Source organism: Panthera uncia, chromosome E1 (assembly GCF_023721935.1).
Source record: "Panthera uncia isolate 11264 chromosome E1, Puncia_PCG_1.0, whole genome shotgun sequence".
NCBI lineage: Eukaryota > Metazoa > Chordata > Mammalia > Carnivora > Felidae > Panthera > Panthera uncia.
Window position 1 is genome coordinate 59272852 of NC_064814.1, and position 22902 is coordinate 59295753.

The window sequence follows — 22902 nt, forward strand, 5'->3', positions numbered from 1 at the left end:
GAGAGAGAGAGAGAATTTTCCAAGCAGACTCTGTGTTCAGTATCATGAAACGTGAGCTCATGACCTGAGCTGAAAAGAGTGGATGCTCAACCGACTGAGCCACCCAGGCACCCTTCTCCTTATGTTTTTAATTTAGATTTTTTTATTGGCAGTTTCTGTTTAAATTATGAAAGAATTGTGCCCTCATGATAAAAATCTTTAACTCTGAGCATAGTTGCCAGTAGTTCTGGTACTCACAGATCCTCTCAGAAAGAAGAAACTATTTTGAAAAGAACCTTGGGTGTTCTGCATGGTTACTTAAAATAGTCCAGTAAAAGAAGAAGCATTCTCTCCTTTTCTCAGTTTTACTTCATGGACATTTATCTTGACTAATAAATGAAGCCTTACTTGTGAAATTCCCCTTGGTCCATGGGTTTCCATGGTGGGTAAAAGTGGGCACCGTCCATTCTGGGTGACGCACTCCTGCTGTTGAAGAGCCCCAGCTGTACTTCTTGTCACCCCTGTGCCTTTTGAACCCCTGTGCCAGGGAGGTGCCAGAGAAGAGCACCATGAGCTGGAGGCTCCTTCCTGGCACTGTTGGGAGTCCTGTAGCCTGGCTCTCAAATTATATGTGCTACCCTCAGGTATTCCTCATCACTCCTGAAATAGAGACCTCTTAAAATTAGATTTCCAGGGGAGGGTGGAGGACAAGGGGCAGTTCCCAGGCTGGGCAAGATCTGCTCTTGGCCGAGCCTGGCCCTGGAGAGTAGAGAGGCCTGGCCTGCTGCTGCCTGGCCCCCTGGGGATGATCTTGACGTCCAGATTAGCCCTGCTGTCAGCCCGGAGGGCCGTGGGGGCATGCGTCATGCCTTGTTCTCTGGAAGAGGGATACTTCCTGCCTTGTGCCCATAAGGAGGCCTGCATGTGAAATGTTGAATTCACACAACAGAAGGATTTCATAAATAGCTCCTTCAGAAAGGGTCCCATTAAGTGTTAGTACTAATAGTTTCTTCTTGCTCTTTTCTACTAGGTAGCTAGGACATGCTCCTGTGAAGAGATTTAACATTTCATGAACACATAACATAAGGAGAGGGGTCTTTCCCCAGCCCCTCCCCAACCCCCAGTGCCTGAGAACAGTCCACACAGGTACATTCCTCCAGAAAGATCTTTGAGATCTTTGCACTTGAGCACGTACAATCTAACCCTGTTCTCCTTAATAACTGCAGGGCGTTTCACGCAGTGCTCTCCCAGCATCACTTCTGGTGCGTCTGCCGGAGAATACTGTAGGACGATCCCGGCCCACGGCCTCCTGAGTTTCTCCCAGGATTTGGGCAGGTTTCCCTCTGCTCTCTGGGCCTCGGGCCATGTCTCTATGCAGGCCTCTTAGGGGCACCTGCCTCAGCTGGCCGGGGTGGGTGGAGGCTGCCTCAGCTTCCCAGCAGACAGTCCTCGCTGGGCCTGTGGGAGTTGGTGCCCAGGTTGTGCTCAGAGGCTGCTTGTGTAGAACTATCTTTTCCACGTTACGCTGTGCCCTCTTGGTTCTCTGCCCTGAAGTGGTGGTTGAGTACAAGACTTAGGTGTGCTACTGAGAGAACCCAGCCTGGGGTGTGACTGTACCCTTCCAGGAGACGCTCCCTGTGGGCCACTCGTGGTTTAGCTTCCTGTGCCCTTGATGGTAGGATAGTGTTTACAGTACCTGAGAGGGGCATCAAGAGAAATGTATGATAACAGTTACTTGAAAAAGCCCAAATTCGGGGCAGAATGAACAACGAACATATACTGAGAATATATTCTTTAAATTGTTTAAAAAACTTTTTTTTACATTCATTTTTGAGTGACAGAGAGAGAGTGCGAATGGGGGAGGGGCAGAGAGAGAGAGGGAGACACAGAATCCGAAGCAGGCTCCAGGCTCTGAACTGTCAGCACAGAGCCCAACGCAGGGCTTGAACTCATGAACCACGAGATCCTGACCTTAGCCACAGTCGGATGCTTAACTGACTGAGCTATGCAGGTGCCCCTCTTAAAATTATTTTTTAAGGGAATTCCCAGGACTCACTTCTAGAGGTATTATTTGCTGCTGCTTTCTACTATTTGTGAGGGTTACATTAGTCTAAGATGTTCCTGAATGTGTACTTCATGGCACTAGGGGAACTTAGCAGCTGATCCAGAACCTTCTGAAAGCAGATGATTGATATATGCGTTTGCTGTTTATTAGAACATATTCACCTTGTTGTTAACATCCATTGTATTTGTTAGCACAGGACCAGATATGTTTTAATGTAATTTCAAATATTTCAATGTAATTTCATGGTGGGGGCATGTTAGCCCATTCTGTCGGCTGCAGGGTGACTTGTGAGACTCACTGCCCTGGTTCATTGAGTGATTTTTCTCTCCTCTTTCCCCTTTTCTTCCGAAACCAGGTTGTCCTGGCCCGAGAACTGGCAACCTCAAGGGAATACGCTAGTAAGTACTAAGTCCAGTGGGCCGCGCATCTGGGATGCAGGGCGGGGTGCCTGCAGGCACATGGCCACCTGGCTGCCCAGTGCCTGGAGGTTCTGTGCTCATTTCAGGGTCAGGCACTTGTGGTCTTAGAGACCACGGAGCCGGTGGGTATGTTCTGTGAAAAACTTCAATTTGTTCCAGTTACCTTTATGAGTTTTGTTTTTAGTGTGGTGTTTTGTTTTGTTTTCACCACTATCAATTGTAATAACTTGCTTCTCTCTTACTTTAAGTTAAAATTCTAGAGAAACGTCACATTATCAAAGAGAACAAGGTCCCGTATGTAACCAGAGAGAGAGACGTGATGTCACGCCTGGATCACCCGTTCTTTGTTAAACTTTACTTCACATTTCAGGATGATGAAAAGCTGTGTATCCTTTGAACAGTCGCACCTGAAATTGCACCAGTGACCCCGTGCTATTTTGGAGTCATGACCCCAGTGTGTATTTTCACAAGTCGTCCCTCCCTGGACAGGACAAGCAAGGGTGGCATATTCTAAGTACAAATGAATTCACATCACTTTGCTGTGGGAGCCCCTGGGATCGCTGACGTTCACTGAAGTGGAATGTACTTCAAGGGAGATCAGCACAAACTTTTTTGAGGTTTTTTTGTTGATAAGCTTTGTATCGAAAGGATTGTTACTGTTTTAACCCTGTGGTTGCTAGATATTTATTCAAAGGCATTCCCTTATTCCTTGGAATTCCGTCAAGTCTCTTCTCAAGGCAGGGAAGTGAGAGAGAGGAAGAAGGATCTCGGACATCCAGGGCCCCTCACTGCTCTCTTTGGCCCAGGGCTGTGGGGTTTGTTTGGAATGCACGTCTTTACCAGGCTTAACCCCCAAGTGCGAAGTCCAGGGAGTAACCGCAGGGACCCAAACTCTTTCCCCTCCCCAGGCCTTCTCCTCTCCCCCTCCCCATGGACCCTCCCCAGTCTGCTGTGGCCTGTGGATGGCTCTGATCCCCCAGTGCCTCTGGCTCTCAGGCAGGGCTGTCACACCCTGCTGATTGTTTCCTCTCAGGGCCTTTCCTGCTCCCTGACTTCTCTAACCCCTGGGGCAGTGTTTTTCTTTCCCCCTTCTTTTACCTCTGCTTAGGGAGCAGGGAGGTAGGGCACCATGGTAGGGGGGGGGGGCACGACTGTGTTGTCTAGCTTGTCCCAGGGTCTGCCCATCATGGGGTCTGGCTGGCCAGTTTCTTCTCACTCCATGGACTTTTCCTGTAGTTTTTCCCAACCAGAACTTCCTCGGCCCCTATGTGTCCCAGTGACTCTTGTCCTCAGTCCCAGCAGATGCTCTTGGCTTCTGTTCCACTGAGAAGGAGGCTGTCAAATGTAGTTGCTTCAGGACTTGTTCGGGCTTAAACCTCAGTCTTGACATTAGCTCTTTCCCTCCTGCCCTCCGGTCTCCTCAGCTGCCTGGCGCTAAAGCTGGTCCATGTGAGGGCTTGGCTGTTCCGTTCCCCCCCACACACACCCCCTGCCCCGGGCTTTCCCCTTTCTTCTTTCTACACAGACTCTTCTGGGTTGAAGCTTTGCTCTATCCCTGTCTCCCTTCGACACCATTTTCTGGCTCCTTCAACTGTCAGCTGAACTTGTCCTTTTGTTGAGAAGTTCTTGTTGAGTGCCAGGTGATGGGGTTATGCCGGTCAAGAAGGGAAGCGCTCCCGGAGCTTGCATTCTGCGCAGGAGTTAGCACACGCTGATGATGGGCGCCCATGTGGTATGTGTTGAGGGAACAAAGGTAGTAAGGGCCCGGTGAGAGGGCGCCGGAAGGTGCTGCTTTTGTAGCCTGCTGGTCTGAGGGGACCCATGGACTTTGGCCCGAGTCCTGGGCGGAGCAAGGGCAGGAGCGTGTCTGTGCAGGTGGGGTGAAAAGGCTGGGCAGGGGCAGCTCCTCCTCCCTCAGAGGCCTGGCAAGAATCACAGATTTTCTTCCAAGTTTGCGGGGAGCCTGGAGAGGCTAGAGCAGAGCAGCCGTTTGCCGTGACCGTGGCCGGCGCTGCACTGTGAAGGTTTTTGCAGGTGAGCCGGGCGAGGGGCAGTGCGGTCAGGGTGGCTTCCGGGCGTGAGGCCTCAGAGTCGGGGTGCGCAGGGTTGCTGTAGGTGAGCCGGAAGAGTCTGAGGGAGAGGCTAGGCTGGGAGTGTGCGTGGCGTTGGCCTTCGACGCATCCGTAGGTGCCGGCTGCTGCTGGGCGGCTGCCGGCAGAGCTCCGCGAAGAGTCAGGGCAGCTCACAAACTGAGGGTCGGAGGGGGGTGGGAGGGGTGTCGGCGGGCTGGTCGGCCCCCCACAGCGTGCTCAGCAGGGGAGAGTTCCGAGGCCTGAGCCCAAGTCACCCCCACACAGAGAGTGGCACGTGGGGTGTTGCCAGTGAGCGGAGAGGCGGACCCCCCGGGGCCCCAGGGTTTCTGGGGTAGGGGTGCTTGGCAGCCAGACCAGATGCTGCCGACTGGTCCAGTACCTGGGGCTCGGGCCCGACCTGTGGTTTGGCTCCTGTGCAGGTTGTTCTGGGGGTGAGGTGGGGGTTTCAAGAGAGAGAGGTGAGGCTGTCCAGGCAGGACACACATGCACACTGGGCTCTTCCCAGTGGTTCCGTCTTCAGGGGAGCAGTGACCTGGTCTAGTACCAAAGGGCTGCTGCGGTGGGGAGAGGGCTTTCTGTTGGTTCGTTTAGGGGTGTCACCCCTGTCCCCAGCACTCTGAAAGTGGCATTTCTTTATGAAACACATTGCTTTATATGTGGAAAGGAGCTTGCATTTGAGAAACCGTTACATGAGTTGACTCTTAGCACACCGTGGAAAGCAGCGGGTGCCCAGTAAGTGTGTGCCTGTCGTGATGCAGGTTTGGAGGCTCTGTTATGACAGAGGGCCCTTTCCCCTGGCTGCAAAGAGGCATTTGTGCCACGGGCTCTGTCTGCCGTCTCTGGTGGCTTCCCTTCACTGAGCCCGTGGGTGTTTTGTGGAGATGGTGGGGTCCAGAAGTGGCAGTCGGAATGAGGGATGGGTGTCTTTGTGTTCTTGGGGAGAAACCCATGCTGGGGCCTGTTCGTGGAGCTGGGGCGAGGGATTCCTGTCACACCCAGCAGCTGTGTGTATGATCATGCCATGGTCCGACTTGAAGAGGGACAGCTGTCTTAAGACACAGGTACCTTCAGTTTTCATTAATGAAAAATATTCTAGGGCGCCTGGGTGGTTTGGTTGGTAAAGCATCTGACTCTTGATTTCGGCTCAGGTTGCAATCTCGCAGTCATGAGATCGAGCCCTGAGTCAGGCTCCACGCTGAATGTGGAGCCTGCTTGGGATTCTGTCTCTCTCTCTCTGCCCCTCCCCCGTCCCCAAGTAAATAAATGAAACTTAAGAAATTCCTATTGGGCTATAAGGTTAGTTTAAAAGAATGACTTTTGCACTCTTCCTTAACTACGTGATATTTAGACTTTGGTCTTAGTTATGCCAAAAATGGAGAACTACTTAAATACATTCGCAAAATTGGCTCATTCGATGAGACGTGCACCCGGTTTTACACGGCCGAGATGGTGTCGGCTCTGGAGTACTTGCATGGCAAGGGCATCATTCACAGGTACCATGCCAGGGGCCTGTGGGCTTTGTTCCCCAGGCCCCAGGGTCAGCTCTGCTTTATTTTCTGGAGTGGTGGGAGGCCTCCTTGTGAGATTTAAGAAGTTGATGAGACTTCCCAGGTGATGTTGGTCAGATGTCTTTGCTGGGTGGGTGGGTGGCCTTCCCAGCCATCCTGACCGGGTGCTTTTATTTCCTGCCTGATAGCTTTTGTGCGTACTTATTTCTGATCTTATTTTCCATGACTTTCTGACATTGTCAAATTAAAAGCGTTCATACGAGCTCTTTTTGTTGTGGTTACTGATCGTTTTTCTATTGTGGTAAAAGACATATAACAGGATTTATCATTTTAACTCTTTTTTCTGGTTTCATTGAGAAATAACGAACAACATTCGTCACTGTGTAAATCAAAGGTGTACAACAGGATGGTTGACTAAAATATATTGTGAAATGATGACCACAGTAGGTTTCAAAGATCTTCCTTTTATGGGCTAAAAATGATGGGTTACACTTTAATAAAAAGTTTATTGAAAATGATAGATGTACTTTTGAAGTGATGTAATTTGAAGGTACTCATTAAGTGCAGTTAATATTTGTTCATTGTGAACTTTTTAAAAAGACTCGCATTCTTGGTTGTCGGTCCATAAAGGTTATAAGCGTTAATCAGTCCATTTTGTTTTCAGTGAAAAATTGTAAAGTGTGTAATAGCATAACTGTTTAAATATTTCACCTCAAGTGTAAAAAATCTGCTTTCACAGGGACCTGAAACCGGAAAACATTTTGTTAAATGAAGACATGCACATCCAGATCACAGATTTTGGAACCGCGAAAGTCTTATCCCCGGAGAGTAAACAAGGTGTGTGAGTGCTCTGTTTCCAGCAGGTCCTGGCTCAGTGCTTGAGATCGAAAACAACTTCTTAGAAATGTGTTGTGTTGTACTGTCTTCATTGTTAGTGACATGTTTGTAACACCTGTGCTGTTGTAAGATAGTTGCTGAAGCTTTCACATGGGAAGGCCCTGCCTCACGTGGTGGCTCTCGCTGGAGGTCTGGGCGGTTTTGTCTGGTCTGGACTGTGGGGGGAGGCGACTAGGTTTCTAGGCCTGCGGTTGGTCTGCCTGGCCTTGAGTAGGGGGTGCTGGGTTGCCAGCCACTCTGCATGTTGTCGTCCCAGGTCTTTGTGAGCACCTGCAGGTGTCCACTGGGGCTCACCACTCCGAGTCCTAGAAGATGCCAGGGTGCTTTGTTCCTGGTCTTCTGAGCAGGGGTGTGGAGTCGGTGGGATCAGCTCCCGGCTCTTCCCGTGGCACTGTGGCTTGTAACTGTGAGAGCACGGTCTCCGTCCCAGTGCCCGCCATCTGCCTGTCTTCCCATCTCCTCTGTGTAGCTGCCAGTGGTGGCCCAGGCACCCCGATGATGGTGAGGTTCTACGAACTCAAAGAACGAGTAGGGGCTGATTTTGAAGCTGCTAGTCAAGTGCACATTTACAGTTGCAAGCCATCCCGGTCACTGTTTGTTCAGGGTGATTCCCGGTGCCGGGTTACGTATTGTGACCACTCCATCACCTGAAGACGAGTTGCTGACAGTACAGTGGGCCTTGAGTGTCTTAGCTAGCCAGTGGGGACCTTGAAATTAATCAGGGACCTTGAAAATGAACCTTGAGTCAGGACAAGTGTAACTGACAGAGCCACCCTGGCCCGGGAGGCTAGGGCAGTGTGCTCAGCTCTGCCAGGCCCTGTGGGGACCCGTGAGAGGGCCGTGATGGACGGGCTGGGGAGCGGCCAGAGCAGGTGCGACTGCTGGGGTCATTGGCGGAAGGGAGATTCAGATGGAAACCTCCGCTTTGCTGCAGCGGCCCTCCTGTGGAGGAGGGGAGCTGTGAGCTCCAGGCCCCAGCGCGAGCAGCTCGGCTTCCTAGGAGCCCTGCAGCTCAGCCAGGCAGGTCTGCTCCGTCTCAGGTCGGACTGAGGCCTGCTTGGCGACCACACGTAGGGCAGCTGCTGGGCTGATGTCTGGGGTCCCCTCCTCCTGACTGCGCCTGCCTGGGCCTGGGTAGGTTCTGTCCCACAGGGTGCCTTCTGTTTCCTTTCCTGGTGTTTTTGCAGCCCCAGGTTTTCAAACTCACTGTTGGGAAGATCCTGTCAGTGCCTTGATGTTTGCGCAGACTCTCATTGAATCGCCAAGACTGCCTCTCGGATTTGGGACCTTCTTCGAGAATCTTAAAGCGCCACCCTTTTGGGGCTGAAACAGAACTTGTAATCAAGGAAGATACTCTTGTTTCTTGACAAATTTTAGTCCTGGTGCCACTCAGCTTCTTTTTGCAGCTCCCTGTCCCTCCTTCCCACCTTGGAGAGGTTCTCTGGGCGCTTGTGAGATGCCCCAAAACCTTGATCCACCTGACTCATTGCTGTTGCACAGGAACATTGTGTCGGCCGGCGGTCGTGTTTTGTGGACGTGGTATAACCCATGACCGTAGGCGTGGCCCATGACACACGAGCCAAGCAGGAACTGCCATGGCCCCAAACGTCCTTGTCCCGTCATGTGTCACTTCCCATGAGACAAGTCACCGTCCGCCATGGGGCTCCCCCTGTCAGCCTTGGGAGCCAGCCACCTCGGGGTCTGTGCTGTTTTTCCTCTGTGTCCATTTGCCTCACAACCTGATATTTGGCACAAGCTAGTCCTGGTACCTTATAGCCATTTTTAAAAATGGGATGAATTTAAATGCATTGGAGAAATAAGCCTGCATTTCTTCTTTCTGGGAGTAGAAGTGTAGACGTCCTTACGTTGTAAACCAGGGACAGTTTCTTATATGTATAGATGAGTTGGCTTTTTCCCACCCTTCTAGAGGAAGGGAAAACGTGTAACTATGTGAATGATTGGTTTTAGTGACTTGCTCTCGCTTTCTGTTTCAAGTAGTTCAGGCTCTTAGAATTTATTCTTGCATTAGCTTTTTTTTTTAAACCTTTGTGCAGAGATGATTTCCATAAAACATCTTAGGCTTCCAGAGAGCGTGCGTTGGTGGAGACACGGCCCAGGTTCCTTAACTGTCCTGTGAGCACGTTCTACCCTCCTAGAAGAGGCAGGTTGTCTCTTCACAGACCTCTGTCCTAGTGGGTTGTCCCTCTGTCTCTCCCTTATTGCTTCCTGTGGCATCCTAGTAGCCTTGTGACTGTAAGGAGCAGGATAGGAAACAGCAGGGCAGCTGTTGAGGGTATGTGGGATTGATGAGGACTTTATGGCACAGAGGACTTGTGACTTCTAACCAAGCTCCCACAGACATGTCTGGGCAGAGGCAACTTAATCATGCAGAGCAAGCCCCTTGTGTGTGGCTGTGTCACTGGCTTTTGCTGTCTTTGGTAGAGACTTGGGGAGTTTGGGATGCCATAGAGGTTTGGACTTGGGGTTTGTGTCTAGAAACTCATGTCGTGAGCTGTGTAGGCCTTTCTGGTATGCGGCCAGGTATGGAGGTTCCACTCGCCAAACAGGAGGGGAGGTCTGGCAGGTGTGCAGTGGGAGATGACCAGAGACAGGTTGGAGGGGGAGGCTACAGAGCCGAAGTCACTTCTGTCACTCACTCCAGCAGTACCTTCTGTGGAGGGCCATCATCCAGACCCTCAGAGCGGCATCAAATCCCCCCCACCTGGTGTGCTGTGGACTCTAGAACCTGCCCCAGCATTTCTGCCTCTCCCCCACTGTAGTGTGGGCAGGACAGCCCCACCCACCACAAAAGAAGAGTTCACATGATAGAGGGGAAAGTCAAGTCCCTATACTTATACCGGCATATATAACTCTTAACATCAAGAAATGGTTTACTCTGGTCTTCTCAACATTGGTATTTGTTTAGTCATAGCTATGATACATGGAGTTTTTGATTTGTTTTGTTTTACTTAAATTTTTTAAATGTTTATTTTTGAGAGAGCGAGTGCAGCACAAGCGAGCACAAGCACAAGGGAGGGGCAGAGAGAGAAGGAGACACAGAATCTGAAGCAGGCTCCGGGCTCTGAGCTGTCAGGATAGAGCCCAGTGTGGGGCTTGAACCCACGAAGTGTGAGATCGTGACCTAAGACGAAGTCGGACGCTTCACCGACTGAGCCACCCAAGCACCCCCCAAAACATGATTTACCCCTACCTCACACCATAATACACAAAAGTTAGCTCTGAAGTGAACTTGAATGTAGAATATAGAAGCTGAGACTCTGAGAGGAGGCATAGCGTAAATCTCCATGACCATGAGTTAGGCAGGGAGCGCTTTCTTAGATACGGTATCCGGAGCACGGGCAGCACAAGGAACATAGACTGAATCCAGTTGGGAAACTTGTGCCATGATGCCATTCAGAAAGCGAAGCAGGAAAAAACATTTTCAAAACATGTATGTGGTGGGGCGCCCGGGTGGCTCAGTCGGTTAAGCGTCCGACTTCAGCTCAGGTCACGATCTCGCGGTCTGTGAGTTTGAGCCCCGCGTCGGGCTCTGGGCTGATGGCTCAGAGCCTGGAGCCTGCTTCCGATTCTGTGTCTCCCTCTCTCTCTGCCCCTCCCCCGTTCATGCTCTGTCTCTCTCTGTCTCAAAAATAAACAAACATTAAAAAAAAATAAAAAATAAAAAAACCAAAAAACATGTATGTGGTAAGGGACTTAGCCCAGAGTGCCTGAAGAACTCATAAGACAAGAAGTAAAATGAAATTGGGGCCCCTGGGTGGCTCAGTTGTTTGAGCGTCCGACTCTTGGTTTCAGCTCAGGTTGTAGTCTCATGGTTTCAGGAGTTTGACCCCCGTGTTGGGCCCCACGCTGACAGAGTGGAGCCTGCTTGGGATTCTCTCTCTGCCCCTCCCCTGCACTCTCCTCTCAAAATAAGTAAATAAACTTTAAAAGAGAAAAAGAAAATACATTAAAAATGTAGAAGCAGGCAAAGGGTCTGAATAGACATTTCTCCAAAGAAGACAAAGCAAATGGCCAATAAACACATGAAAAGGTGCTAAGTGTCATTAGGGAAATGCAAATGAAAACCACACTGAATACCACTTCACATCTTCTAGGATGGCTGTGATCAAAAGGAGAGACAATGAGGCACCTGGGTGGCTCAGGTCACGATCTCACCTCACGGTTCAGTTTGGTCACTTTGGTCCGGTTTGTGAGTTCGAGTGAGCCCATCGCCCTTCAGGCTCCTTTCTGTCAGCGTAGAGCCCGCTTTGGATCCCTTCCCCCCTCCACCCCCCTCGCTCATGCACACACATGCTGGGGCGCTCTCTCAAGGGTAAGCATTAAAAAAAAAAGAAATAGGACAGACGATGATATCAGGCGTTAGCAGGGGTGTGGAGGAATGGAAACCCTGTGCTGCGCAGGTGGGAATGTCCAGTGGTACGGTCACTTTGAAAAAAGGCTGGCAGTTCGTCAGAACGTTAAGCGTCGTCCCTTGTAAGTGAGCAGTTCTTCTCGCAGATGTATCTGAGCGCTGTGGAGACGTGTCCACAGAAGCGCTGTACAGGAGTGCTCCTAGCAGCTTTATTTACGATAGCCAGACAGTGGAGACAACTCAGGTGCCCGGCGTGCACACGGGTAAACAGGATTCGTCTTAAAGAGGAGTGGAGTTCTGGTCCACACTAGCATCGATGGAGTAGGACACGTCCTGCTGAGTGGACGCCGGCTGGGGTCAGGGTGGGGTCGGCGTGGGGGGTGTCTTTCCATTTAGGTCTTGTAATTTCTTTCCAAAGTCTGTCTTAGTTTTTGGTGTACAAGCTTTCCGCCTTTTTTTAGTAAATTTATTCCCAAGTATTTTATTTTGGAGTCTATCGTAAGTGAAATTGTTTTCCGAATTTTACTTTCACATTGTTCGTTGCAAGCGTGTAGAAATACATTTGCTTTTGTGCTCTCACCTTGTGTCCTGCAGCCTGGCTGGATCTGTTAGTTGTAACTGTTTTGTAGTGAATTCTCAGAACTTTCTACATAGATCAGGCCGTCTGTGATTCGAGATACTTTTTACTTTTTCCTTTCCACTCCGGATGCCTTTTATCTCTTGTTGCCTGGCGGGCCTGGCAGAACTTCCAGGACGATGTCGAATGGAATTGACCATCCTTGTCTTGTTCCTGATCTTCCGGGAGAAGCTTCAGTCTTTGACCATCCAGGCTGATGATAGACGCCTTGACCAGGTTCAGGAGGTTCCTTTCTCTTCTTACTTTGTGATGTATTTTTGTCATGAAGGAATGTTGGATTTTTATTAGATGTTTTTTCTGAATCTACTGAGATATCATGTGGATTTTGTTCTTTATTCTAATGATATGTACTATATTGGGTTTTTTTTGTTGTTTTTTTTTTTTAGTGTTTTTATTTATTTTTGAGAGAGAGACAGAGACAGAGTGTGAGTGGGAGAAGACAGAGAGAGAGGTAGACACAGAATCTGAAACAGGCTCCAGGCTCTGAGCTGTCAGCACAGAGCCCGATGCAGGGCTCGAAATTGTGAACTGCGAGATCATGACCTGAGCCGAGGTCAGACGGTCAACTGACTGAGCCCCCCAGGCGCCCCTGAGTGAATTTTGTATGTTGATCCACCCTTGCTTTCCTGGGATAAATGGCACTCGGTCGTGGTGCGTACTCCTGTTGATGTGTTGCTGTATTCAGTTTGCTCATCTTTTGTCCAAGAGGGAAGCCTCTTTTGGGGAGTGTGTCTGCTTGCTTCACTTGGGGGCTTATGAGTAAGACACTGCAGTTCTGCACTCTCAGCTTTGCAGAGAGGGTGGGTGTCCTCTGACCTCAGGAGCACTCACGGGGGCTTGTCCTTCCTCACAGGCACTTCCGAGTCCGAGGTGGTGGCCAGAGTGTTTCACGGCCTGGGATGCTGGTCACTTTGCTTGAATCACTTTCAGGGTGGAGACAGCAGCACAGCTCAAGACCTCTTCTTTACCCTGACCCTGTGGCCCACTTTTAGTGGGTTAGTGGTGTGGAATAGGCAGCATTCTGACTAACGGTGGGTTTCTGGGCCTGGTTTTCCAATAGGTGGAGCAGTTTGGCCTTCGGTTAATCTCTGAGCCTCTGGGGGAGGTAACCAGATTCTCTCTGCGCTTCTCATGCTCTCTTGGGGGCTCTTACCCTCGTGTCACACACGGAAGTCGGCTCTCGTGAAGCTGGGGAGGAGAAAGTGGCTGATTTTCACCAACCTTTCAGTGAAATTGAATGTTTCCTTTAATTACGAAGGTGGGCAACAGATTGTCACAGAGTCTTGCTCTGTTGTGTGTGTTCCTCGCTGCTTCCGAGTTCCTGCGTTGTTAGACCTGATGGGCCTCATGACCTACCGCGCTGATACAGAGAGCCTGGCATCATTGTGGCACGCTTTCACTACCCCAGTATTTTGACACTTTGGTCATTTATAGTCCTATTTTATTGTATGCCTTTCAAACGTTTTTCTGAGGGCAGTCCTGTTCTTTTCCGTATGCCAGAGGCCTCCTTCATCTCGGGACTAGAGGAGAGCTCCTTTCCAAGGGGGTGATTTCACACCTCCCCAGGGACTTGGAGTCCCGCCTTCAAGAAGATGGGCACAGGCTCCTGGTAATAGGGAGCAGCAGGTGTCACGGGAGACCAGCAGACCCAGGCCCAGAGACTGTAAAACAGCAACACAGTCCTAATTACATCATGAGTCACTGTTTGAAGCCTAGCCATGGGCGGGGGTGGGGATGGTGTAGACCCTTTTAGACTTTATTTTGGGCATCATGTACCTATTTAGAGGCACAAACGTCTCTAAACGTTCGGGGCTGGAACTCACAAACTGTTAAGGTCATGACCTGAGCCAAAATCAAGAGCGGGATGGACGCTTAAACGACTGAGCCACGCAGGTGCCCCACTATGTACTGTTTTGATAGCTGGATTTAATTTAGTTAATTATGCATAGCAGACATCTTTCCATACAAAAATACATTTCCAGAACTTTTCAATAGCAGCATTAACAAAAGACAAATGACAGAAGCCGCACATGACTCCTATGCAGGATGGGAGCACACGAGAGGCAGTGAAGTACCAGGCAGGGTTCCCAGGGCCATTGCGTTGCGTGTGGTCCTCCTGTCACTGCCGGATCCGTCCTGAGGCTCGGGTGCCAGGAGTGGAACTGCCGGGTCAGAGCGCAAGCCTGTGCTCTCTGGATTTTGATGCTTATTGGAAAATTGCTCCCCTGAAAATTACACCATTCCGTATCGCCACCGGTAGCACGGTGAGTGTGTGTCTCCTCAAATCCTTGCCAACACTGTGTATTTCCTTTTGTGCCTCTGCTGATCTGATAGGCTTTTGTGTGTTCGTTTGCGTTTCTTTGATTCATTGCACCATTGAATGGATTCATTTGGTTTTGGTTCTCAGTTTCTTTTTTTTCCTCATGTGAATCACCTCACTGTTCTTGGCAGTATCTCTTGGGGTCCTGGCAGGATGCAGATGTGGCTGCAGCGTCTCTACAGGAAAACAACTTAATGAGGGGACCAGTTACAGAGAGCAGGGCCGAGGAAGCAACAGGGCTGGGTCTCCTCGATGGGACCGTGAGCCCCTCTGCCCCCCGGGTGGAGGTGGGGCAGGTGAGGGGGTCCAGGGCCCAGGGGAACCACTTTGGTGGGATAAGGGTGAGGCAGGAGGACCAGCTTCAGGTAGGCTCTCACACTCTCCTCTCCTCCCTCTGGGGCTCCTGCTGGCTCTAGGGCTTCAGTACTCGGGAGGAGGGGGCCATATATGAGGATAAATGGGGAAGAGCCAGCACATTGGCTTTGTCTGTCTTCCTCCTGGGTGTCTGCCCTTGGAGGCCTTTGGACCAACAGTCAGGAAGTCCCCCATGGCAAGCGCCTCCAGCTCTGAGGCAGCCCCAGGGATGGTGAGCAGGATATGATGGCCACCATGACCAATGAGCCTCTCAGTCCAGATGACCATATGCTGCATTGGTGTGGCCAGGGGCCCTGGTTTCTTTTTGCATTTTAATTCGGGTATTGTGTTGCTTATAGCCATATACCGTCAAGAATTTTGTAGACACGCCAAACATAGGTCTGTTGTGTTTTGTCCCAGGTAGTTGTAACCCCCAATCACTTCTGTGTCAGGACCAGGCTGAGGTGCCCAGTACAGAGCCTCGTGGTCAGTGCAGAAGAAGAAGGTTGCTTCCCCTGGACCGAACATAGAGCAGAGTAGGCGATTTTGAGAAAGAAAGACGAAGGCACTTTCAGCTGATCTTCCTTCCCCAGCTCCCCCTGCTCTAGAATGTTCCAGAACCTAGCTGGCTGCTCCTGCTCTATCTTGGTCTGTGTTTTTGGAGGATAGGAGGGTGCGGTCCCAGTGAGGCTGTACAGAGGGCACTCAAGATCTGGGCTCTTTGGGGGCTGGAGGATTCCTGCTTTTTGGTGCTCTGTGGGTGCTTAGCTGCACCCCTGGCATCTGGCCATTAGGTGACAGTAGCCCCCGACTTCCCTCTCCCCTGTGGTGTCTGCCAGAAATGTCTCCAGACATTGCCAGACATCCCTTGGGGGCCCACATGTCCCCATGTGACAACCCCGAGTAGAGCACTTGGGGCCCTCATCAGTAAGCCCACCCAGCAGGACCCTGCACGGGGTGGTCACCGCTCTGTGTGTCACCTGGTTTCAGAAGGGGCCTGGCAGACTAGAGACCATTTGGTGGTAGGTGTGTTGGTGTGAGGTTTTACCTCTCAGGTTGGTTCAGGGAGATGTGTCCTTAGGGACAAATACTTTCTGGTGTGGATCACTGAAGATACTGAGAAAAAGAACTGCTTGATCTGCAGAGGGGTCAGGCTAGGTCACACAGCTTATTTGTCCAGAACAAAATGATGTTCGACTGTGGTGTTCTGTCTCTTGTCTGCTCTGGGGTGCCGGGCTAGGAGACGGGGCCGTGCTGGAACGTGCTGCAGGGAAAGGTGGTCTCCTCCCTGGGCCTGTCCGAGCAGCACCACGGCCTTGCCAGCAGCCGTCCAGTGCTGGGTACAGAGTGCCGTTGATGTGGGGCCAGTGTGGGAGGTGGTGGCAAAGCAGGCGACGGCAGGTGAGGTGGGGCATCTCCAGGGAACCGTTGGAAGGGTTGCAGCATTGCATGCGCTCCTGAGGGAAGCGTTTTGCTCTCAGACGGTGGGCACCTCTCGTGCAGGAATCCCGGTCCTGTGTCCGTTGGTCACGGGGAAAGGCCGAGTGGCCGCACGGTCTCCGATGTCAGAGGACACCCCGTGGGGGTGCCTCCGGAGCAATGTGGTGGCGCGGGCAGACTTGCGCCCTCGGCGCTGCTTGGTCAGGGCTGCTCAGCTGCTGATGAGCCCCCGAGGTCCTTGGGAGCCACTGGGGTGACACAGGTATTGGGACCTCCTGTTTGGTGGTGAGCGGGTCTAGAGGCTCCTGCTGCCACTGAGCCTCTGAGTCTGTGGGCGAACCTGGTGATCCTTGTGTTGCACAGTCCTAGAGGCGGTGCTGGCAGCAGTGGGGTATCGAGAAGCTTCCCTGGCCGGGACTCCCAGGTCTTATTCCACCTTCAGGGGACCAGTCCTTTCCCACGTGTACGTGTGTCCCATCTGTGCCTGCCGTGTGCCTGGGTCTGTTTGAGGCACCATTCGTGGACCAAACGGACAAGCCCTCTCTCTTCGAGACGCTGCCAGCTGACACCGCCGGGTCAGTGAGAGGTGCCCAGAGAACGTGCGCCACGGTGGTCTGGAGGGGCTGCCCTGGTGGCCAGGGCTGCTGTCACAGAGCAAGTGACCTTTGAGCCGGCCTTGGACGGAGAGTCCAACAAGGGGGTTCGAGGGGAGGGCCCTGGACAAGTAGGCTCTTGGGACCGTTTAGTCTGATTCCACGTGACCAGGGGGCCAGTACTGGGACAGATCCCCACTTAGGCCCACGTGAACCACGACATCCTGATGGATGAACGTCCAGGGTGCAGCGTCGATGACAAATGCTTTGTGTCTCAGCGTGACCTTTCTCCCTTTTCCCTCCTCTCATCAGCCAGGGCCAACTCGTTTGTAGGAACAGCCCAGTATGTGTCTCCAGAGCTGCTCACAGAGAAATCGGCCTGTAAAAGGTAACCCGCTTTCATCTGATCCAGAATATTCTCTTTTCTCTACAGTGGCTATTAACGTATGTTTTTTCATATAAAGTTAATTAGTTAAGAGAGTGCCTTTTATGGCCTTTGATAACCAACCTCTGTGCTGCTTTATTGTTACACGATACACTTCCCGGGACCATTGTTGCTTTACGCTCTGATATTTGATCTTGTTCCTTCAGAAGCAACTATTCAGTGGGGGAGAGTGGGGCCGGGAGGTCCACATTCCTAGCTGTGTCCCTGAGCCTTGGGGTCCTTAGTGCCGCCGCTGGCCTTACTCTGCGGACCGTGGGAAGAGGCCCAGAAGGCATCGCGTGGGGGAGGCGGTTTCCTGGCCGGGGCACAGCCAGCGTGAGCCATCCCTCCCCAGTGCTCAGAACTGGGTCGGGCCCGGCAGGGGCTTGAGTTTTGAGTATCAGAAGTGCACGAGTGAGGCTCTGCTCACAAGGAGCAGAGGTGCAGTGGGAGAGAGGGGGTGGGGTGCCGTTGGTCAGGAGCAGGGAGAAGCTGGGGGGCTATCTTGGGTGGGCCTGAGGCGGCAGTGGCGTCTGGGGTCTCAGTTTGGAGAGCACTTCCAGACGATAGGTCGTGTGGCTGCAGCTTCTCCCTGGATCCTCACTGCGGCCACGCCGTCAGGGTCCCGTAACGGCCACGAGGGGCCCCTTTGCTAGAAAGATGGCACTGTCAGAGGCGGCAGAGGGGTGAGTGGTTCTGGGGGTGGCCCTGTGTTTCTGAGCGTGACCGCTTGTTAAGAACTCTCGAGGGGCGGAGCCCCAGGGCTCACATGCTGCCGGTGGGCATCTTAGCAGTCTCCCGGTTCTTTGTTTTTGTTTTAATTCAGTCAGCACATTCTGAGCTTTTACCCCATGTAGGGCAGAGCCTCTTAGCTGAGGCGGTTCTGCCCCCTGGAGCGTGTTTGACCGTGTCTGGACGGTTCCGTGTCACAGCTTGGCAGGAGCGGGGAAGCAGTGCTAGTGGCGTCCGGTGGGTGGACGCTCCCCAGCATCGTGCGGTGCGGTGATGGCCCCACAGCAAGAATGAGTCGGCCCCTGGTGTCCCCCGCGCAGAGGCTGAGGAACCCTCTGGGTGGTGGATGCTGGTGGCCAGGTTCTCAAAGCCGAGGTCGCTGCTGCCTGAGGACTAGCTTGTCCTCGATTTGGGGCACTTAGGATGAAGCAGCCCTTCAGTGCCAATGGGGGAAGGTCTCTGGGTTCTACCGGGAGAGATCAGGAAGACACCGTGGCCGCCTTCTGTGTGGAAACTGGAAGGACGGTGTCTGCCCACATTCGCTTGCCTGCCATTTAAACTGTCTTCGGTGGGTGTCCCGGCCGCGGGGAGAGTGCTGTGAGGGAGACGTTGTTGAGCATCTTTTTATGCTTTTAAACGTCTAAGTTGTGTGGTATTTATGCATAAATAGTTAATAGTTTTCTGATTCTAAAAGTGGCACCTTTGTATTGTAAAGAACTCTTAGAAAACGTGGAGAATAAAAGACCGGGAACACTCATAGTCTGCATCCTGCTTATGGACACCAGATAGTGATCTGGCGCGTCCTTCCAGTTAGTTATTTCTGCCTGTCTTCTGTGTGTTCGTGTGACTTCTCTTCAACTGGAGTCCTGCTAAATGACCAGGTTTGAGCCCTGCTCCTTGAGATCATGGAGCAGGCACCTCCCCACATCCCTGAAATCGTCCGTGGACGTCTAACAGCCGTGTGCTTCCGGCATGTGCGTCTGACGGAGCTCATTGAGCTCTTCCTCTATTATTGGACTCAGAGGTGCTTTTCATTTATTTGCACGATCTGGCGTGTCTGCCAGGTGCGGCACATCCTGTGTCCCGGGAGGAAGGGTGCTCCTGCCCCTTGTCTGCCGCGGGGCACCAGGGCTGCCCCACGTTCCTCTTTGTGGATTTCAGGAAGTGGAATGACTTGGTCTAACTTCGTATTTTAAGATCCTTGGTGCATATTGCTTTCCAGAAATGTTACCCTGCCTTCCCCCTTGAGTTTTTATTCTATTCAAAAACCACTTTAAATGGTAAGATAGCTGCTGGTGTTGAACACTCAGATGAATCACAGAGGCGAGGGGAGCCCAGGGGCCGGCTCTGTTGGGTGTCCCGCTTCCTGGAGATGACAGCTGGCCCGCAGCCCTGCACCTCGTCTCTGGCCGCTGCCCCCCCCACTGGGCCGATGCTTTTCTGTTGCGTTTGTTTTGTGTGGATCCCCATTTGACCTAAACGGTAGAGAAAACCAAGTGTAAAATCTAGTTACTGGGTAGAATATAGATTCATTTTATAAACGTCCTTCACTCCATCCATATGTTGTGCCTCAGATTTCTGATTTGTTGTACTTTTTAACCCCTGTCAAGTGCCCTCCCCCCGCACTCTACAGCCCCATCTTCTGAATGCCAGGCTACGGCCTCCCCCAGAAGCTGGCTGTATCCAGCAACCCATGAGCCCTCGTAGGTCTAGGACTGGACGACTGGACGGGGAGGCAGCTGGTGGTGCGGGGGCGGGGGGGGGCGGTATATTGCATCTGGATGCTTCTGAAGTGTTGAGCTGGGAATAGAATGCAGAACTTTCAGGGGAAATATGCAAAGTAGATCTCAGACACTGAGCAGAGAGCGTGAACGGGGTGGGAAATGGGCGGCAACATCACAGGCAAGGAGCGCACCTCCTTTGGGGTCTGTCCCTGCCACCTGGCTCTGGAAACGACTTAGGGAATTTTAGAACTGTTTCTTTTTAATTTTTTTGTTTATTAAAAAAAAGTCTTTATGTTAACTTATTTTGAGAGAGAGGTAGAGCATGAGCTGGGGAAGGGCAGAGAGAGAGGGAGACACAGAATCCGAAGCAGGCTCCAGGCTCCGAGCTGTCGGCACAGAACCTGACGCGGGGCTCGAACTCATGAAATGTGAGATCGTGACCCGAGCTGAAGTCTGATGCTTAACCGACTGAGCTACCCAGGCGCCCCAGAACGGTTTCTTTTTCAGTGTGTAATCAGAGTGTTTTTAAAGGAGGGGCAGGGCTCTTCACAGCAAGGTCAGGAAGGGAAACAGTTAAACGTTGCTTTGTGCACATCCTGTAGTTTGTCTGATTTGGCTCCTTGGCACACGTGAGCTTGCGTCTGTGTCCCGGAGGTAAACTCTAAGTGAGTTATGAGAGAATCCGAGTTTATTCCCAGTTGTACCAACCTGTGGTGACCGGGGCGCGAGCCACCTTCCCTCCCCCTGCATTAGTAGAAGGTGCTTTTCCGTCGGTGTTCGTGTTTCCTGTGGTCAGGAATGACCTCTCCTCCCTCCTCGGGACCACGTTGGCCCTGTGAGAAAGTAGGTAGCCCCCACCAGACGTGGTGGGTCTGTGGGGACGGCTGCGTGGCCTGGCCCAGTAGTGCCTGCTGTGTGTGGGGTCCTCTGAGCCCGGGTCCCCAGGGAGGCCCCTCCCAAGAAGGGTTCCGAGCAGGTTCCCACCCTCACGCTGACCTGGTCGTAACAGAGAGAAGTAGATCAGAGACCGAAGTGGGGTGGTATGAGCCGACAGGGCCGAAGTGAACTGTGCTTCTCACTGAAATTTTACAGATGTCCTTCTTCTGTGTTTTTCCCCCCTCCCTTAAAGTTCGGACCTTTGGGCTCTCGGATGTATAATATATCAGCTTGTGGCAGGACTGCCGCCTTTTCGAGCGGGGTAAGACCACTCACCGCCCCCCGAAACCATTGTAGCAGCTGACGGCGAGGTGGGAGGGGGCAGCCCCCAGGGCTGGGCCAGGGTAGAGGGGACTTCCGCGTGGTCCTTCAATGACCACAGTGTCTCTGTAGGGAGGGAGGGTGACTGCTGTCCCGGGAAAGGGGAGGTTTGTGTACTCTGTGCAAAGTGATGGTTTTTCTTGTTTTACAGAAATGAATATCTTATATTTCAGAAGATCATTAAGCTGGAGTATGACTTTCCTGAAAAATTCTTCCCTAAGGCAAGAGACCTTGTGGAAAAACTTTTGGTAAATGTTTTGAATTTTCTTCTGGTAAGATGATCTGATGACCACATACTGAGTCCTTCTGCACTTGTGGTCACAGGAGCTTTACTGCAGGCCCCTGTGTTTAACAAAAGGAGGTCTTGGGATTGATAATGATTATAGATAGATTTGTATCTTCTGTCTCATCTCTATAAGCCCTTTTTAATTTGCAAATGGCTGATTCTTTAATAAGACAGGAGATGATTGTATCATTTTGCTCGTGCTCGTCAACGTGCATGGCACTTAAATTACTCGTTGCTGGAGCAGCTGGGTGTATTCCAGCGGCACGTGGCTACAAACGTTAGTGACATCTGTGGATGTCAACTTTAACATCTGCCACCTGAAGCTTTTAAAGATCACCTCAGGTACTATAGCAGAGGTAGGCAGATGTACCCGGGAAAAGGATGTGTGATTGTTCTAGAGCCTGCAGGGTCCCTGCCCTGGTGTGCACGGGCACTAGACCTTCCCTTCCCTTTCCTTGGCCTTGGGGAGCAGGGTCAGCGCATCTCGGCCTGCCCCTCCTGTGCCTGTGCCATCCGCGGCGGCGTGTTGTTGCTCTGTGGGTCCAGGGGCGTGAGGCTGGGTCTGGGAGGTGGCGGCTGTGGAGCCCTTGGAGATGAAGCGTGGGCGGGAGAACACAGCATTCTGTTCCTGGTCTCTGATAGCTCACCGTCAAGACGGATTCTGGGTGTCTTTGTTACGAGAGCCAATGTGTTCATTTGGCTCTTGTTGTGGGATTTTTAATTGTGTATTTTAAAGAACACTTGTTGGGGCGCCTGGGTGGCTCAGTCGGTTGAGCGGCCGACTTCGGCTCGGGTCACGATCTCGCGGTCCGTGAGTTCGAGCCCCGCGTCGGGCTCTGTGCTGACAGCTCAGAGCCTGGAGCCTGTTTCAGATTCTGCGTCTCCCTCTCTCTGACCCTCCCCCGTTCGTGCTTTGTCTCTCTCTGTCTCAAAAATAAATGAACGTTTAAAAAAAAAAAAAAAGAACACTTTTTTTTTTTTTTTTAAATGTTTATTTTTGGGGGATAGAGACAGAGCAAGGGAGGGGCAGAGAGAGAGAGGGAGACGCAGAATCCGAAGCAGGCTCCAGGCTGTCAGCACAGAGCCGGACACGGGGCTTGAACCCACAAACTGTGAGATCATGACCTGAGCCGAAGTCGATGCTTAACCCACTGAGCCACCCAGGCGCCCCAGGAACACTTGTTGTTATTCGTTAAGTTCTGATTTATTTTCACCTGTGCGGGGGGGAAGGCTAGAGGCTGGAGAGAGGAGAAGCCGCCCAGGGGGTGAATCCGCCTTCCCCCCGGCGCTCTGTGGGGTGGGGGCGGGGCGGGCCGTGGGGCCATTCTGTGGCCAGAGATGGGAATTGGGAAGAGCGTGCAGAAAGAATTTGTCGGTCAGGATTAGTCTTTGTTCCGGACACTGACTCGTTTTGACTTCTGTTTCAGGTTTTAGATGCCACGAAGCGATTAGGCTGTGAGGAAATGGGAGGGTACGGCCCTCTGCAGGCTCACCCCTTCTTCGAGTCCATCTCGTGGGAGAACCTGCAGCATCAGACGCCTCCGAAGCTCACCGCTTACCTGCCGGCCATGTCGGAAGATGACGAGGACTGCTACGGGAACGTAAGCCGGTGGCACGCACGCAGTGTCCGGGTGTGGGGGGTGTGTGCGTGTCCGTGTGTGTCCGTGTCTTTGTGTGCGTCTGTGTGGTGTGTGTCTGTGTGTGGGGGGGGGGGTGTGCTTCTGTGTCTGGTGTCGGGGGAGTATGTGTGTGTCAGGAACAGCCCAGCCGAGGGGAATCGCACGTGCTGTGCTGTGTGCAGT

At 52.0% G+C, this 22902-nt stretch overlaps 1 protein-coding gene across 6 annotated transcripts in view; it reads left to right on the forward strand.

Annotated features, from left to right (window-relative positions):
* The window catches only part of PDPK1 (3-phosphoinositide dependent protein kinase 1), a 79792-nt gene that overhangs the window by 37808 nt on the left and 19082 nt on the right, over positions 1-22902 (forward strand). For all 6 annotated transcript variants that reach the window (XM_049637319.1, XM_049637322.1, XM_049637320.1 and 3 more), the window contains 8 exons: positions 2400-2442; positions 2712-2849; positions 5905-6049; positions 6804-6901; positions 16990-17065; positions 20687-20755; positions 20966-21062; positions 22528-22701. In XM_049637319.1, the coding sequence (XP_049493276.1) occupies positions 2400-2442; positions 2712-2849; positions 5905-6049; positions 6804-6901; positions 16990-17065; positions 20687-20755; positions 20966-21062; positions 22528-22701 (840 nt within the window). The remainder of the gene's footprint in view (positions 1-2399; positions 2443-2711; positions 2850-5904; positions 6050-6803; positions 6902-16989; positions 17066-20686; positions 20756-20965; positions 21063-22527; positions 22702-22902) is intronic.